Source organism: Physeter macrocephalus, chromosome 7 (genome assembly GCF_002837175.3).
Source record: "Physeter macrocephalus isolate SW-GA chromosome 7, ASM283717v5, whole genome shotgun sequence".
Lineage (NCBI taxonomy): Eukaryota > Metazoa > Chordata > Mammalia > Artiodactyla > Physeteridae > Physeter > Physeter macrocephalus.
Window position 1 is genome coordinate 78,417,881 of NC_041220.1, and position 18,451 is coordinate 78,436,331.

General features: G+C 39.0%; 1 protein-coding gene across 2 annotated transcripts in view; it reads right to left on the reverse strand.

Moving 5' to 3' along the window:
* Positions 1–2,355: 2,355 nt before the first annotated feature.
* Positions 2,356–18,451, reverse strand: part of NSUN7 (NOP2/Sun RNA methyltransferase family member 7) — a 63,616-nt gene continuing 47,520 nt past the window's right edge. For both annotated transcript variants that reach the window (XM_028492030.2, XM_028492031.2), the window contains 2 exons: positions 4,711–4,834; positions 2,356–4,102 (listed from right to left, as the gene is read on the reverse strand). In XM_028492030.2, coding sequence (XP_028347831.1) covers positions 3,464–4,102; positions 4,711–4,834 — 763 coding nt within the window. In that variant the 3' untranslated portion in view covers positions 2,356–3,463. The remainder of the gene's footprint in view (positions 4,103–4,710; positions 4,835–18,451) is intronic.

The window sequence follows — 18,451 nt, forward strand, 5'->3', positions numbered from 1 at the left end:
AAATTATACAATATTAGAGCTGAAATAGACCTAAATATTAATCTTGAAAAGGATAATAGTCTACTAAAATCATGCCACCTGAATTGAAATTTAGGAATTTATTTAACACTATTCAACACAACTGGATTCTGAAAACACAACTTTAAATTCAAACTCTTTGAATGTGTCTATGAACACGTTTTTAAACAGTAGGATTTATAGTTGTAACATATTTGATTGAATGACACCTTCTGGTGCCATGATGAAAAAAAAAATCAGTAGACCCAGAAATGATAATCATAACCAATTCGTGGAAGGCAAGTGATAATACAGTGAAGATGAACTGACTTTTAATATAATTAAAATAGTGCTACAATATATTTTAATTGAGCATCAGAAATGACTTACCAAAGTTTGATTACTGTGTGCCACTTGAAATGACCATCTCACCTGATCTTTGAATCATAAATTTGTATAGATTTCTTCAACAATTGGGGTGTCACTTGTATTCAACAGTTTGGCCTCTTCCTCAGAATTACTATTTAGATGGAAATTTGCTTACAGTCACTTTTTTTTACAACAGTATTTGGCATAAATAGTTAAAAGGGAGAGCTTATGTTCAGTCTGCTCAGGATCCTAGAGGTTCTTCAGTGAGAAACAGTTTTCACTCTGAATGGACAGCTGAACTACTCCTCACACCTAGAACTTTGGACCTTCCTGTTGTCATACATATCCAGGAATAGAAATAAAAGTTTAGTGTCTCCACGCCAGTCATTTTATTTTCAAATTATTCTTATCTCAAAAGTCATTTTAGTAATGTAAGATTCTGCTTTGATTAGTTATTGTATATTTCCACCTGGTAAGAACTAGAAAGTAACTTTAAATTTTGAATAATTCATTGCATGGTCCTTACTTGGTGGTACTCAGGAAGGACAGCTGGCATTTTGGACATAGAGGCCTATTCAGTCACCAACTTGATGCTTGTGTAAGCACTCTTTCTAGTGTTAAGAAAGTCCATCTTTCCTTTAAGAGCCTGATATCAAAGAATGAAAGATAGAGTTGTACAGGCACTAAGTCCAAAATGAAAGGTGACTAGAAAAACAGCAGTTGAATCTGGTTTAGTTTAACTGTTAGACATATGGAAGAAGATAAATAGAATTTAAAGTGTGTACCCATTTTTTTGTTCATCTTGCATTTCTCCCAGTAGTTTACCTTTTTCCTCAATCAAAGGCAGTTACTGTCAAAGAGCAAAATTTCATTTGGTTTCTGGTATTATATAGTGGTAAATAATTACACATTAAAAATCTGAATTTGCTATTGGAGTATCTAAAAAAACAGTAATTTCATTACTTTAGATTTTTGCAGCACTTTAAGAAGCTGAAAAAGAAAAATGTCAATGTAATCAATATTCTCCTTTACTAGACTTCTCCCATATTGTTTTTAATCCAAAGTATTTCCCTTTTTAGTCTACCAAAATATTTAAATAACTGATCACTTCCTTCTTAGAAGATTCCAAAGAAGAAAACTGCAGGCTTAATGAATGAATGGTTTAAGTCAGAATCTCCATATACTTAGAAAAATAATTTATGACAGGAGTCATGTTATGAGACACTGAAGGTGAGGGGCTAAAGTTGTGATGTGACATGAACCACATGCTGCTATAGAGATCAGATAAATATCCTGAACTATTTCATAACTGTGAGTTTTCATCTTATAATAACTATTAGCAGAAAATAAAAATCTCAGACCTGCTACTTTTGGACAATGGAATACTCTTCAGCCTGGGGCAGATGAAAGATGTAAAGAAAGGGATAAAAGATCCCTGGGATAAAATATCAGCCCTTTACTGAACAAGTTCAGTTCAGCTGCACTGGCCTCCCAAAGGCACGGAAGGCTCTAAGCCAGACAGTGGGAATAGGAGAAAACCATACTATAACTTTCAGAGCAAAGATTATATAGTTTTTGATTTTTGAAAGTAGTAAAATAAGCTGAGCATTTAAAACATTTCTGTATTTTTTAAGAGTCATAATTAACAGAATTCTTTCTTTTGGGATTTAAAAATAATAAGTCTGGTTCAAGTATAAAAAGTCATGTTTCCTTTCTTCACTGACATTTTACTGGTAAGTGTAAATCTTCAGTTAAAAAAATTTATTACTGCTAAAATGAAATTCACCCTTTTTTATCCTCACTTCAAGTGAGAAAATTATACAATATTAGAGCTGAAATAGACCTAAATATTAATCTTGAAAAGGATAATAGTCTACTAAAATCATGCCACCTGAATTGAAATTTAGGAATTTATTTAACACTATTCAACACAACTGGATTCTGAAAACACAACTTTAAATTCAAACTCTTTGAATGTGTCTATGAACACGTTTTTAAACAGTAGGATTTATAGTTGTAACATATTTGATTTAATGTCACTTTCTGTTGCCATGATGAAAAAAAAAATCAGTAGACCCAGAAATGATAATCATAACCAATTCGTGGAAGGCAAGTGATAATACAGTGAAGATGAACTGACTTTTAATATAATTAAAATAGTGCTACAATATATTTTAATTGAGCATCAGAAATGACTTACCAAAGTTTGATTACTGTGTGCCACTTGAAATGACCATCTCACCTGATCTTTGAATCATAAATTTGTATAGATTTCTTCAACAATTGGGGTGTCACTTGTATTCAACAGTTTGGCCTCTTCCTCAGAATTACTATTTAGATGGAAATTTGCTTACAGTCACTTTTTTTTACAACAGTATTTGGCATAAATAGTTAAAAGGGAGAGCTTATGTTCAGTCTGCTCAGGATCCTAGAGGTTCTTCAGTGAGAAACAGTTTTCACTCTGAATGGACAGCTGAACTACTCCTCACACCTAGAACTTTGGACCTTCCTGTTCTTCCTACTCATACTCAACCTCAATCACATTACAAAAGCTCATAACATCTCCTATTTTGATGTTTAAGGAAAAAAAAATCAACCTCGATAGTGACTGAAAATGTTAAACTACAGCTGACTCGATACTGAAGAGCAATCTATAATCCGTGCAAGAGCATCTTTTCCAAACCTATGCTTTCTAATAAACTGCCTCACAAGTTAACTTTGAAAAGAAGTCTGTTCTAAGGCACACAGTGTTTCGCTTCAGGAAAAATTGTTGCAGCTTTAAAACCAGTGTCCTAAGTCCAGACAGAAAGTTAACAAGAGTGAGACAAGTTCTAACAGCCGATACTGAGTCTACAACTGGACGTTCTAAAACAGATCAGCACCCAGCTACTGAACTCTCTGAATTCTGCTTTGCTTAACTCACCTACATTATTCTCACTTGTCTTAATTCACTTGAAGGTAATAATCACATTTAGAAGATACTATGTGACCAAAAGGATGAATATTTTGTGTAGGGATGTCTAACCTTCAGAGAAATACCAGACTGAAAAAAAAAAAAAACCTACTACTCTTGACCCCTGTAAAAAACACAAGACAGTCAAAGCCATGGTCGAGGATGCCTGGGTAGAGAGGAAGGTAAGTTTTCTTTAGGTTTTTCCCCTCTTCTTGGTATTGATGGTGTGGGAAGATAGCCAGGCCTGACAGTCTTGGGCCCAACCCAACGACAGTAAAAATGTTGAGTTGGTATCTGAGATCTGATCCTTTGGGGACTAGAAAATGGCAACATTACAGGAGGCAAAACAATCTCTACGGGTTTCAGTGCAATCATTCTGTCTTCTGGGCGAGGTCTTACAAAGTTTGTCGGCCGTTCATATGGTCTGGAGGGAGATGTGTTCTTCATAAATGTAGGCACTAAAGGATTGGTGGTGGGCTTGTTGGATTTTCTGACCTGTGAGGAAGAATCCACTTGATTTGTATTCTTCTGTGGAAGAGATGTTTTTGTTGTTAATGTCCCTGACTGATGAGCACTCACGTTAGTTTCTTGACTCAGGAACTCAGCAATTTTCATCTGGATGCTGCTACTATCAGAAGTGGAAGATTTTGGCAATGACATTTTTGATTTTTTCTTCTTCTTCTCCCGTTTTGAAGGTTTACCCAACTCGATCCCATCCAGTAGACCCTTTGCTGCAGCACGGGCCAAAACATCTTTCACAGACACTGTCTCAGATGGGTCCCGCTATAATTAAATGTGGGAGTTAACTGTTACTGTGCATATTACAAATATTTATCAGTGTTTCAGTAAAGATAAAAGAGTATCTTTGTTATACTAAAAAAAATAGTTTTTAGACCTTAGTCTCTAATATATCCTATAAGCCTCAGGAAATTACTTTCTTTGTACTTAAATCTCCCCATTTGTGAACCTGATAGAAAAAAAAAAGAATTACAGAGCTTATTTCTTTCTTTTTTTTTTGAATTTTTGAATTTTATTTTAATTATTTATTTTTTTATACAGCAGGTTCTTATTAGTTATCTATTTTATACATATTAGTGTGTATATGTCCAGAGCTAATTTCTTATCTGTGAGCTAAAATGAAATGGATAATGACAAAGTGCTTGGAGAAGTGGGGGTGGAGAACAGGCAAGGGAAGACCACTCAGGAGGACAATAAAGATTAAAATAGGGGTTTCTGCCATACAATAATAATTCTTTTTCCTGCCCTTTAGCTATTTATGAAATAAGCATACCATTATGAAATGTTCATAAAGTTCCTATGTTCCTCTTATGAGACTTTGTTGTTTCTTATTTCCTAAGTATGAAATGGATTGGGATTTTTTTTATCCTTACCTCCCTTGTTAGAACAGAAAGAAAACAACCATTGGTAATTTCAGATGGTTCCATTCTGAAAAATTTGTCAGTGGACAAATGTATTTCCTTTAAGGAGCACAGTGGAAGGACAGGGGGACTAAGCCTGCAATAGATAACAGCAAACAATTAATAGTTAGAATGTCTTATTTGCCAATGGAGGGAGACAGTAAATTGCAACCAATTTTCTTTTATTATGTTTTACCCATTATTTAAACAAAAATTCCAAATAAGAATAAAATGTCAAGGGGAGGGATCAAGATGGTGGAGTAGTAGGATGTGGAGCTAACCTCCTCCCACAGATACATGAAAAATATATCTACAGGGCTTCCCTGGTGGTGCAGTGGTTGAGAATCTGCCTGCCAATGCAGGGGACACAGGTTCGAGCCCTGGTCTAGGAAGATCCCACTTGCCACAGAGCAACTGGGCCCGTGAGCCACAACTACTGAGCCTGCACGTCTGGAGCCTGTGCTCCGACAAGAGAGGCCGCGACAGTGAGAGGCCCGCCCACGCACCACGATGAAGAGTGGCCCCCACTCGCCACAACTAGAGAAAGCCCTTGCACAGAAACGAAGACCCAACACAGCCAAAAATAAAATAAAAATAAATTTATTTTTTTAAAAAATGAAAAAGGAGAAATCTCAACTGACCACAGAAATACAAAAAAAAAAAAAAAGGTCAGAGAATACTATGAAAATTATATGCCAACAAATTCAACAACCTAGAAGAAATGGACAAATTTTTAGAAACATAGAGCCCACTAAAATTGAATCAAGAAGAAACAGATAATTTGAACAGACTGATCTCTAGAAGTGAAATAGAACCTGTAATTTTAAAACCCTCTACAAACAAAAGTCCAGGACCAGATGGCTTCACAGGCAAATTCTACCAAACATACAAAGAAGAACTTTTACGGATCCTTCTCAAACTCTTCCAAATGATTGAAGAGGAGAGAACACTCTCAAAGACATTCTATGAAGCCACCATCACCCTGATACCAAAACCAGACAAACATACCACTAAAAAAGAAAATTAGAGGCCAAAATCTTTGATGAATATAGATGCAAAAATGCTCAACAAAATACTAGCAACCCGAGTCCAGTATACATAAAAAAGATCATACACCACGACCAAGTGGGATTCATCCCAAGTTCATAAGGATGGTTCAACAAATGCAATTCAATCAATATGATACCCCAGACCAACAAAATAAAAGACAGAAACCACATGATCATCTCAATAGATGCAGAAAAAGCATTTGACAAAATTAACATCCATTCATGATAAAAACTCTTACCAAAGTGGGTATAGAGGGAACGTATCTCAACATAATAGCAAAATTATGACAAACCCACAGCCAACAGAATACTCAATGGTGAAAAACCAAAAGTCTTCCCACTAAAATCTGGAACAAGACAAGGATGCCCACTCTCACCACTTCTACCCAACATAGTATTGGAAGTCCTAGCCCCAGCAATCAGACAAGAAAAAGAAATGAAAGGTATCCAAATTGGAAGGGAAGAAATAAAATTGTTATTATATGAAGATAACATGATACTATATATAGAAAACCCTAAAGACGCCACACAAAAACTACTAGAACTGATAAATGAATTCAGCAAGGTAGCAGGATACAAGATTAATATACGGAAATTGGTTGCATTTCTTTACACTAACAATGAAATATCAGAAAGGGAATGTAAAAAAACAATACCTTTTAAAATCACACCAAAAAAATAAAATAGGAATAAACTTGACCAAGGAGGTGAAAGACTTTATATGCTGAGAACTATAAAACATTAATAAAGAAAATTAAAGATGATTCAAAGAAACAGAAAGATATCCCATGCTCTTGGATTGGAAGAATTAATATCGTTAAAATGGCCATACTACTACCCAAAGCAGTCTACAGAATTAATGCAATCCCTATCAAATTACCCATGATATTTTACACAGAACTAAAACAAATAATTCGGGCTTCCCTGGTGGCGCGGTGGTTGAGAGTCCGCCTGCCAATGCAGGGGATACAGGTTCATGCCCTGGTCCGGGAAGATCCCCCATGCCGCGGAGCGGCTGGGCCTGTGAGCCATGGCCGCTGAGCCTGCGCGTCCAGAGCCTGTGCTCCGCAACGGGAGAGGCCACAACAGTGAGAAGCCCACGTACCGGAAAAAAAAAAAAAAGTAATAATTCTAAAATTTATATGGAACCATAAAAGACCCAGAATTGCCAAAGCAATCCTGAGGAAAAAGAAAAAAGCAGGAGGGGACTTCCCTGGTGGCACAGTGGTTAAGAATCCGCCTGCCAATGCAGGGGACACGAGTTCGATCCCTGGTCTGGGAAAATCCCACATGCCATAGAGCAACTAAGCCCGTGTGCCACAACTACTGAGCCTGCGCTCTAGAGCCCACAAGCCACACTACTGAGCCCACATGCCACAACTACTGAAGCCCGCATGCCTAGAGCCTGTGCTCTACAACAAGAGAAGCCACCACAATGAGAAGCCCGTGCATCACAACGAAAAGCAGCTCCCACTCGCCACAACTAGAGAAAGCCTGCGCACAGCAACAAAGACCCAACACAGCCTTAGGTAGATAGATAGGTAGATAGATAGATAGATAGATAGATAAAATTTTAAAAGAAGAACAAAGCAGAAGGCATAACTGTCCCAGACTTCAGACAATACTACTAAGCTACAGTAATCAAAACAGTGTGGTACTGGCACAAAAGCAGATATATGGTCAATGGAACAGAATATAGAGCCCAGAAATAAACCCACACACCTACAGGTAAATAATCTTCGACAAAGGAGGCAAGAATATACAATGGGAAAAGGACAGTCTCTTCAGCAAGTGGTGCTGGGAAGCTGGACAGCCACATGTAAATCAATAAGGTTAGAACACACCCTCACACCATGCACAAAAATTAACTCAAAATGGCCTAAAGACTTAAACATAAGACATGACACCATAAAACTCCTCGAAGAGAACATAGACAAAATATTCCCTGACATAAATCATACCAATGTTTTCTTAGGTCAGACTCCCAAGGCAATAGAAATTTAAAAAATAAACAAATGGGACCTAATCAAACTTACAAGCTTTTGCACAGCAAGGGAAGCTGTTAAGAAAGTGAAAAGACAACCTACTGAATGGGAGAAAATATTTGCAAACAATGCAGCCAACAAGGACTTAATTTCCCAAATATACCAACAGCTCATACAACTCAACAACAAAAAACCCAATCGAAAAATTGGCAGATCTTAATAGACATTTCTCCAAAGAAGATATTCAGATGGCCAGTAGGCACAGGAAAAGATGCTCAACATCTCTAATTATTAGAGAAATGCAAATCAAAACTACTTGAGGTAACACCTCACACTGGTCAGAATGGCCATCATTAAAAAAATCTACAAATAACAAATGCTGGAGAGAGTGTGGAGAAAAGAGAACCCTCCTACACTGTTAGTGGGAATGTAAGTTGGTGCAGCCACTGTGGAAAACAGTATGGAGGTTCCTTAAAAAAGTAAAAATAGAAGGGAATTCCCTGGCAGTTCAGTGATTAGGACTCCACTCTTTCACTGCTGAGGGCCCGGGTTCAATCCCTTGTCAGGGAACTAAGATCCCACAAGCTGTGTGGCGCAGTCAAAAAAAAAAGACCAAACCTAAAAACAGAATTACCACATGATCCAGCAATCCCAATCCTGGGCATATATCCAGACAAAACTATAATTCAAAAATATACATGCAGGCTTCCCTGGTGGCGCAATGGTTGAGAATCTGCCTGCTAATGCAGGGGACACGGGTTCGAGCCCTGGTCTGGGAGGATCCCACATGCCACGGAGCAACTGGGCCCGTGAGCCACAACTACTGAGCCTGCGTGTCTGGAGCCTGTGTTTCACAGCAAGAGAGGCCGCGATAGTGAGAGGCCCGTGCACCGCGATGAAGAGTGGCCCCCGCTTGCCACAACTAGAGAAAGCCCTCGCACAGAAACGAAGACCCAACACAGCAAAAATAAATTAATTAATTAATAAACTCCTACCCCCAATATCTTAAAAAAAAATGCTAAAAAAAAAATACATGCATCCTATGTCCAGAGCAGCACTATTCACAATAGCCAAGACATGGAAACAATGTAAAGGTCCACTGACAGATGAATGGATACAGAAGATGCGGTACATATATATGCAATGGAATACTACTCAGCCATAAAAAAAGAACGAAATAGGACTTCCCTGGTGGCGCAGTGGTTAAGAATCCGCCTGCCAATGCAGGCGGTACAGGTCCGAGCCCTGATCTGGGAAGATCCCACATGCCACGGAGCAACTAAGCCCGTGTGCCACAACTAATGAGCCTGCGCTCTAGAGCCCGCAAGCCACAACTACTGAGCCCGTGTGCCACAACTACTGAAGCCCGCGCACCTAGAGCCCGTGCTCCACAACAAGAGAAGCCACTGCAATGAGAAGCCCGTGCACTGCAATGAAGAGTAGCCCCCACTCACCGCAACTAGAGAAAGCCTGCGCGCAGCAACAAAGACCCAACTCAGCCAAAAAAAAAGAACAAGATAATGCCATTTGCAGCTAGAGATTATCATGCTAAGTGAAGTCAGAAAAAGAAAGACAAATACCATATGATATCACTTACATGTGGAATCTAAAATATGACACAATTGAACCTATTTATGAAACAGAAACAAACTCATAGACATAGAGAACAGACTTGTGGTTGCCAAGAGGGAAGGGGGGTGGGGGAGGGATGGAGTGGGAAGCTGGGGTTAGCAGATGTAAGCTATTATATATAGAATGGATAAACAACAAGGTCCTACTGTATAGCACAGGGAACTATATTCAATATCCTGTGATAAACCATAATAGAAAAGAGTATTTTTTAAAAAGAATGTATATATATGTATAACTCAATCAGTTTGCTGTACAGCAGAAATTAACACATTGTAAAGTCAACCATACGTCAATAAAAAAAGAATAGAATGTCAAAGCAGTACAATACTATTATAAAATAAAAGCTCTAGTATTTCACGTTAGCTCATAGTTTATTATACTTCCCAAGTTTCCCATCTTTAAACAACTATGCCAAGAACAACCTTTCAACATATTAAAAACTCTTCCCCAAGTCACTAATATGTTAATAAAAAGGCTTCCATTATCAAAACAGGTAAATATGTATAGTAATCACAAACAAATAATCCAAAAAAATCCTTTACCTCCACATGTCAGAATACAAAAAGTACGACTTCCTTCTTTTGGTTACTATTTGCACAATTACATTATAAAAATATCACTATCACTATCACTACATTATTCTTCTCAGTCACTTCTGAGATTAATAGATGACTTATGTGGTGTTCAAGAAAGTACATACCAAAAAAAAGACTTTGTGTCAGAAATACAAAAATCTCTAATCACTAATATGTTTAAACTAAAATTTTAGTTTTAATATTTAATTTTTCATTCAATAGTAAATGGTTCATTCATAAACAATAATTGTTATTGTCCCATGCTTTTATAAATAAAACATTTAATCAAAGGAATAATTTTCCACAAGTTAGAATATCAGAAACTTATTAATAATTTTGTATGTTATATTCTGAAGTTTAAAACCATTTCAAATTTATATTTATTCACTCATTTGCCTACTATGTGAAAAGCACATAAATAAAATGTTAGCTCTCTTAAATAGTTTACAATTTAGTTGGAGAAACTAATTGGTATACAATAATATAAAGAAGACCACATACGAATGCTGAGCCAAGTAGAGACAAAATTAGGTAGGAGTACAGAATAAGGTACAATTAACTGTGGCCATGGGAGATAGCAAATATGAAGACTTCACAGAGGAAGGAGCATTGGTGCTATGTCTTGAAGAATAAGTAGGTTTCCAATAAGGCAAAGACGGGATTCTAGACAGAAAGAAGAACATGAACAAAAGCACAAGTGTCATGAAGATGTATGTTCAGGGAACAGCAAGTATTTCCATGTGGCTGAGGCAGAGAGTAAGAGGATGCAGAGGTCACTTAGGATGTGGGCAGACACACATGACCTCAAATGACATGCCAAAGAGTCTGGCCAATAGTGGTGCTTAATAAAATGTTTGTGCTGAACTAAGCTGAAATATAATAGCTGTGTAGGTTCTACACAGCTAGCCACTCCTCTTACCAACCTTGTAACCAACAAACTGAATTTCTGAGGCCTATTCATCTATGTTCTCTACACAAATAGAAAGCATCAAAAAAAATAATTCACTTATATATTAAATAAAGAATACTCACTGAAAATAATTATTTCTTACCAATGTAAGGTTGGGATTTTTGTCAGTTAGATATAACTAGCACCCAGAAGAGTGCCTGGTATATAGTAGGTATTCAACAAATATTTATTTAATAGACCATGATATATTTTAACTACATACATGCTATCTTTTTAATAGTAATAATAATCCATAATCAATACTGGTAAAGTTACCATACAAAAACTGGCCCTGCATAACAAAATGATCTTCAAACCCCAACTTACAGTCTATTTCTTTGAATAATAAAATAAGTTAATACCCAGAGTCCAACTCATACCTGACTTAGATGATGACATTTGGGAATTTTTGAGTTGGTGATACTTAAATGAGATTTTGGATTTAGAATTGATCCTGGAATGGGTGAAGACTTGAGAATGTTGGAGTGAGATAAATGTATTTTGTGTATGAAACAGACATCAATTTTAGGGGGCCAGAGAGTGGACTATTGTGGGTTCAATAGTGTCCCCCCCACCAAATTCATGTCCACCCAAAACTCCAGAATGTGACCTTATTTGGAAATAGGGTCTTAGCAAAGGAGCTAATACTGGAGTAGGATAAACCCTAGGTCCAATATTGGTGTCCCTACAAGAAGAGAGGATATACAGAGACACACAGGGGAAGAAGAACACGTGACGATGGAGGCAGAGATTGGAGTGATGAAGCTACAAGCCAAGCAACACCAAGGATTGTTAACAAACACCAGAAGCTGGAAGAGAGTCACAGAATAGATTCCCTCTCAGAGGCCCTAGAGGGAATCATCCCTGCCAGCTACTTGATTTTGGACTTCTGGTCTCCAGAACTGTGAGAGAATCAATTTCTGTTGTTACAAGTCAGCAAGTTTAGGATAATTTATTGTGGCAGCTCAGGCAAATAATACACATGGAAAAAGGAATTCTGCAGATGTAATTAAGGTCTCAAATTAGTTAACCTTAAGCTATGGGTATTATCTCAGTGGACCTGACCTAATCACAGGAGCCATCCAGGTCTACAGGTTAGAGACAGAAGAAATCAGAGATTGAAAGCATGAGCAGAGTATAATGCACTATTGTTGGCTTGAAGATGGAGGAATGGCAAGTGGCAAGGAATGAATGTGGTCTCTAGAAGCAGAGAGCAATCTTGGATTGATAGCCAGCAAAGAAACAAGGACCTCAGTCCCACAACCACAAGAGTGAGGTTGGAAGCAAATTTTCCCCCAGAGTCTCCAGCAAAGAATTCATCAGGCTGACATCCTGAGCAGAGAATCCATCCATGCCATCCAGACAACTGACCTACAGAACTCTGAGTTAACTAACAGGCACTGTCTTCAACTGCTACATTTGTGGTAATTTCTTAAGCATAAATAGAAAACTAATACACAACGGCTCACATTTAGTGAGGAGAAATGCCAGACTGTCATGGCAGACAGTGGAAGATAGGATTAGAAGCCTCAGAGGATGTACTATTAGGGCTCAAGAACTCTCCAGAGGACTATGTTGAGAGGAGGGCCCAGAAGATACACATTTTATCAGAGCAACAAGGAGTGTGCTGCTGGGAGGGCACTAGCAGCACTCATAAGTTCACTGGTGGCTTCCCTCCCTAGGCCAGGGCTGACAGTAGGAGAGGCCATTATAGAACTGGGCTCACTGAGAGCAATGAAAATAAAGATCCTGAAACAATAGAGACTAAGTGGGCAAAGTACCCATCAGAAGCCAGGTGTATGTGATTACTGATTATCTTAATGAGCACCAAGGCTAGAAGAGCAATCTAGTCCCACTCATGCACTGCTATCTTCCCTACACTCCACCTTTACTAGTAACAGAAAATCAAAACACAGGATACAACCTATCAGTACCTAGCCCTCAAGCTCAAAGACTGTTCACTATTAGAAAATATTTAGCATTAATTCACCACCATGTTAAAATGTCAGATGAGAAAAAACATTTGATCATATCATTAAATGCTGCAAAGGCTTTTGATAAAACTAGGCATCCATTAGTGATTTTAAAAATCTCTTATTATGATCCTGGCATAAGTACAGACATACAGATCAATGAAACAGAATTGAGAGGCCAGAAATAAGCCCATTCATCTATGATCAACTGATTTTCAACAGGGGTGCCAAGACCATTCACTGTAGAAAGAATAGTCTCTTCAACAAACGGTGCTGGGACAACTAGATATCCACAGGCAAAGGAATGAAGTTGGACCCCTACCTCATAACATATACAAAAATTAATCAAAATGGATAACAGACATAAACATAAGAGCTAAGTTACAAAATGGTTGGAAGAAAACATAGCCATAATTCTTCACGACCTTGCATTAAACAAGTTTCTTAGATGTGATACCTAAAGCACAAGCAATAAAATACAAAACAAATCAGACTTCTTCAACATTATAAACTTTTATGCATCAAAGGACATTATCAAGAAAGTAAAAAGACAGCCCACGAATGGGAGATAATAATTGCAAGTTATATATGTGATAAGGGTATGATATACAGAACATATAAGGGAGTCTTACAACTCAACAATAAAAAAGACAAATACAGTCATCCCTTGGTATGAGGGGGATTGGTTCCAGGACACCCCTTGGATACCAAGATCCACAGATGATCAAATACCTTATATAAAATGGTGGACTAGGGCTTCCCTGGTGGCGCAGTGGTTGAGAGTCCGCCTGCCGATGCAGGGGACGCGTGTCCATGCCCCGGTCCAGGAAGATCCCACATGCCGCGGAGCGGCTGGGCCCGTGAGCCATGGCCGCTGAGCCTGCGGGTCCGGAGCCTGTGCTCCGCAACGGGAGAGGCCACAGCAGTGAGAGGCCCGTGTACCGCACAAAAAAAAAAAAAAAAAAAGAAAAAAAAATGGTGTAGTATTTGCATATAACCTAAGCACATGCTCCAGTATACTTTAAATTATCTCTAGATTACTCATAATACCTAATACAATGTAAATGCTATGTAAATAGTTGCAGCAAATTCAAGTTTTGCTTTTTGGAAATTGCTGGAATTTTTTTCCAAATATTTTCAATCAGCAGTTGGTTGAATCCTCAGTTGTGGACCCCTCAGACATGGAAGGCCAACTGTAACACAATTTTTAAAAAAAATAAATTTATTTATTTTATTTATTTATTTTTGGCTGCGTTGGGTCTTCGTTGCTGCGCGCGGGCTTTCTCTAGTTGCAGCAAGCAGGGGCTACCCTTCGTTGCAGTGTGCAGGCTTCTTGTTGCGGTGGCTTCTCTTGTTGCGGAGCATGGGCTCTAGGCACGAGGGCTTCAGCAGCTGTGGCTCACGGGCTCTAGAGCACAGGCTCAGTAGTTGTGGCACACGGGCTTAGTTGCTCTGCGGCATGTGGGATCATCCTGGACCAGGGCTCGAACTCATGTCCCCTGCCTTGGCAGGAGGATTCTTAACCGGTGCGCCACCAGGGAAGTACCGTAATACAGTTTTTAAATGGGCAAAGAACCTGAAGACATTGTCCAAAGAAGATATATAAATGGTTAATAAGCACTTGAAAAGAAGCTCAACATCATTAGTTCCCAGGAAAATTCAAATCAAAACCACAGTGACCAAGATTGGCCAAGATGGCAGAGTAGGAAGACTCTGAGCTCACTTCCTCTCACGAGCACACCAAAATCACAACTATTTAAAGAACAACCATTGATGAAAAAGTATGGTACCTACCAGAAAAGATCTTCTACAACTAAAGACATAAAGAAAGAGCCACAAGACAGGTAGGAGGGGCAGACTTGAAATACAGCTAAGTCCCATAACCCCAGATGGGTGACCCACAAATTGGAGAATAATTATATTGCAGAGGTTCTCCCACAAGAGTGATAGTTATGAGCGCCACGTCAGGCTCCCCAGCCTGGGGGTCTGGCACCAGAAAGACAAGGCCCCAGGGCATTTGGCCTTGAAGGCCAGTGGGACTTAATTTGGGGAGTCCCACAGGACTGGGAGAAATAGAGACTTCACTCTTAAATGGCACACACAAAATCTCACATGTTCTGGAACCCAGGGAAAAAGCAGTAATTTGATAGGAGCCTGGGCCAGACCTACCTGCTGGTCTTGGAGAGTCTCTCAGAGAGGTGAGGGGCGGCTGCACTCACCCTGGGTGCACAGACACTGGTGGCAGCCATTCTTGGGAGTTCCTTCTACCACATGGATGCTGTTACTGGCAAACACCATTGTGGAATCCTCCCTCTAGCTCATTAGCACCAAGACCTGGCCCCACCCAACCCAACAGCCTTTAGGTGCCAGTGCTGGGACTAATCAGGCCAAGAAACTAATTGGGTGGGATATAGCACCACCCATCAGCAGACAGACTGCCTAAAGACTTCCACATCTGCCTCTGGACACGGCCCTGCCCAATAGAGGGCCCAGGGCCCATTTCCACCCACCAGTGAGCAAGCACCAGCCCCAGAATCCTCTGGGCCTTGCCTGCTCTAGCCTCTGGACCAGGCTGACCCAATGTGGGCAGACACCAGATGCAAGAAAACCACAATCCCACAGCCTGCAAACCTATCCTGTCCAGACAAGGCCAGACCCTGCCCTGGGACCAGCTGGGCCCTGGCCCTGCCCACTAACAGGCCAACACAAGCTTCAGGACACCCCAGACTCTGTACCCAACTGTGTCAGGATCTGCTCCCCTTCCCTGCCTCACCCCCCAGCCATGTTATATCAGCTCTGGGATGTCTGGGCCCTGCAACCAGACTCCAGGACCTGGCTCTTGATGTCAGTACTCCAGCACTAACCCCAGGACCCAGCTTCAACCACCAATGGGTGGGCATCCCATAGATTTTGTAAGGTTGTGTTTTCATTTTCATTTGTCTTGAGGCATTTCCTGATTTCTTCTTTGATTTCATTGTTGACCCATTGGTTTCTTAGTAGCATGTTGTTTACTCTCCATGTGTTCATTCTTTTCCTGTTTTTCTGTCTTTGGTTGATTTCTGGTTTCATACTGTTGTGGTCAGATAAGATGTTTCAAATAATTTCTATCCTTTTAAATTTGTTGAGGTTTTTTTTTTTATGACCTAGTATGTGGTCTATCCTAGAGAACATTTCATGTGCCCTTGAAAAGAATCTGTATTCTGGCTTTTTTGGAAGTAGTGTTCTGTAGATATCAATTAAGTCCTACTGATCTATTGTGTCATTTAGAACCTCTGTTGCCTTACTGATTTTTCGTCTTGATGATCTGTCCATTGATGTCAGTGGGGTGTTAAGGTCTCCTATTATTGTATTATTGTCAGTTTCTCCCTTTGTGTCTGTTAGTATTTTCAAAGAACTTATACCTACCCTTCTCAAACTATTCCAAAAAATTGAAGAGGGAACACTCCCAAATTCATTCTGAAGCCACCATCACCCTGATACCAAAACCAGACAAAAACACTACAAAAAATGAAAACCACAGGCCAATATCTTTGATGAATATAGATGCTAAAATCTTCAAAACAAGATATTAGCAAACAAAATCCAACAATACGTAAAAAGGATAATACACCATCATCAAGCTGTAATCATTCCAGGGTAGCAAGGACAGCTCAATATACGCAATCAATCAATGTGATACACCACGTTAACAAAAAGAAAGACAAAAACCACATGATCATCTCAATAGACAGAAAAAGCATTTGACAAAATTCAACACCCATTCTTGATAAAAACTGTCACAGAAGTGGGTATGGGGGAACATATTTCAACATAATAAAAGCCATTTATGACAAACCCACAGCCAACATAATACTCAACAGTGAAAAGCTGAATGCCTTCCCACTAAATTCAGGAACAAGACAAGGATGCCCAGTTTCACCACTTCTACTCAACATAGTATTGGAAGTCCTAGCCCCAACAATCAGATAAGAAAAAGAAATGAAAGGTATCCAAATTGGAAGGGAAGAGGTAAAACTGTCACTATTTGGAGATGACATGATAGTCTCTGTAGAGAACCCTAAAGTCTCCACACAAAAACTATGAGAATAAATGAATTCAACAAGGTAGTAGGATACAAGATTAATATACAGAAATTTGTTGCATTTCTTTACACCAACAATGAAATTTCAGAAAGTAAAAAAAAAAAATCCTGTTTAAAACTGCATCAAAAAAAATACCTAGGGCTTCCCTGGTGGCGCAGTGGTTGAGAGTCCGCCTGCCGATGCAGGGGATATGGGTTCGTGCCCTGGTCTGGGAGGATCCCGAGTGCCGCAGAGCGGCTGGGCCCGTGGGCCATGGCCGCTGGGCCTGCGCGTCTGGAGCCTGTGCTCCGCAACGGGAGAGGCTGCAGCAGTGAGAGGCCCGCGTACCACAAAAAACAAAAACAAAAACAAACAAACAAAAAAAACCCCTAGGAATAAACTCAATCAAGGCAGTAAACACCTATATGCTGAAGACTATAAAACTTTGATAAAGAAACTGAAGATGATTCAAAGAAATGGAAAGATATCCCATGCGATTGGAAGAATTAATATTTTTTAAATGGCCATACTACTCAAAGCAATCTACAGATTTAATGCAATCCTTATCAAAATACCCACGACATTTTTCACAGAACTAGAACAAATAATCCTAAAATGTATATGGAACCACAAAAGGCCCAGAATTATCAAAGCAATCCTGAGGGAAAAGAACAAAGAAGGAGGCATAACCCTCCAGACTTCAGACTATACTACAAAGTTACAGTAATCAAAACAGTGTGCTGTTGGCACAAAAACAGACATATAGTTCAGTGGAACAGAATAGACAGCCCAGAAATAAACCCACAAACCTATGATCAATTAATCTTTGACAAAACAGGCAAGAATATACAATGGAGAAAAGACAGTCTCTCTTGCAGACTTGTTGATGTGGTATTGGGAAAGCTGGACAGCTACCTGTGAATCAATGAAATTACAACACTCTCTCACACCATACACAAAAATAAACTCAAAATGGTTTTAAAGACCTAAATATAAAATTTGACACCATAAAACTCCTAGGAGAGAACATAGGCAAAACATTCTCTGACATAAATTGTAGTAGTATTTTCTTAGATCAGTCTCCCAAGGCAATAGAAATAAAAACAAAAATAAACAAATGGGACCTAATCAAACTTACAAGCTTTTGCACAGCAAGGGAAACCATTAAAAAAATGAAAAGACAACCTAAGGAATGGGAGAAAATATTTGCAAACAATGCAACCAACAAGGACTTAATTTCCAAAATATACAAACAGCTCATACAACTTAACAACAAAAAAACAAACAATCCAGTCGTAAAACTGGCAGAAGACCTTAATAGACATTTCTCCAAAGAAGACATACAGATAGGCACATGAAAAGATGATCAATGTCGCTAATTATTACAGAAATGCAAATCAAAACCACAATGAAGCATCACCTCACACTGGTCAGAATGGCTGTCATCAAAAAGTCTACACATAATAAATGCTAGAGAGGGTGTGGAGATG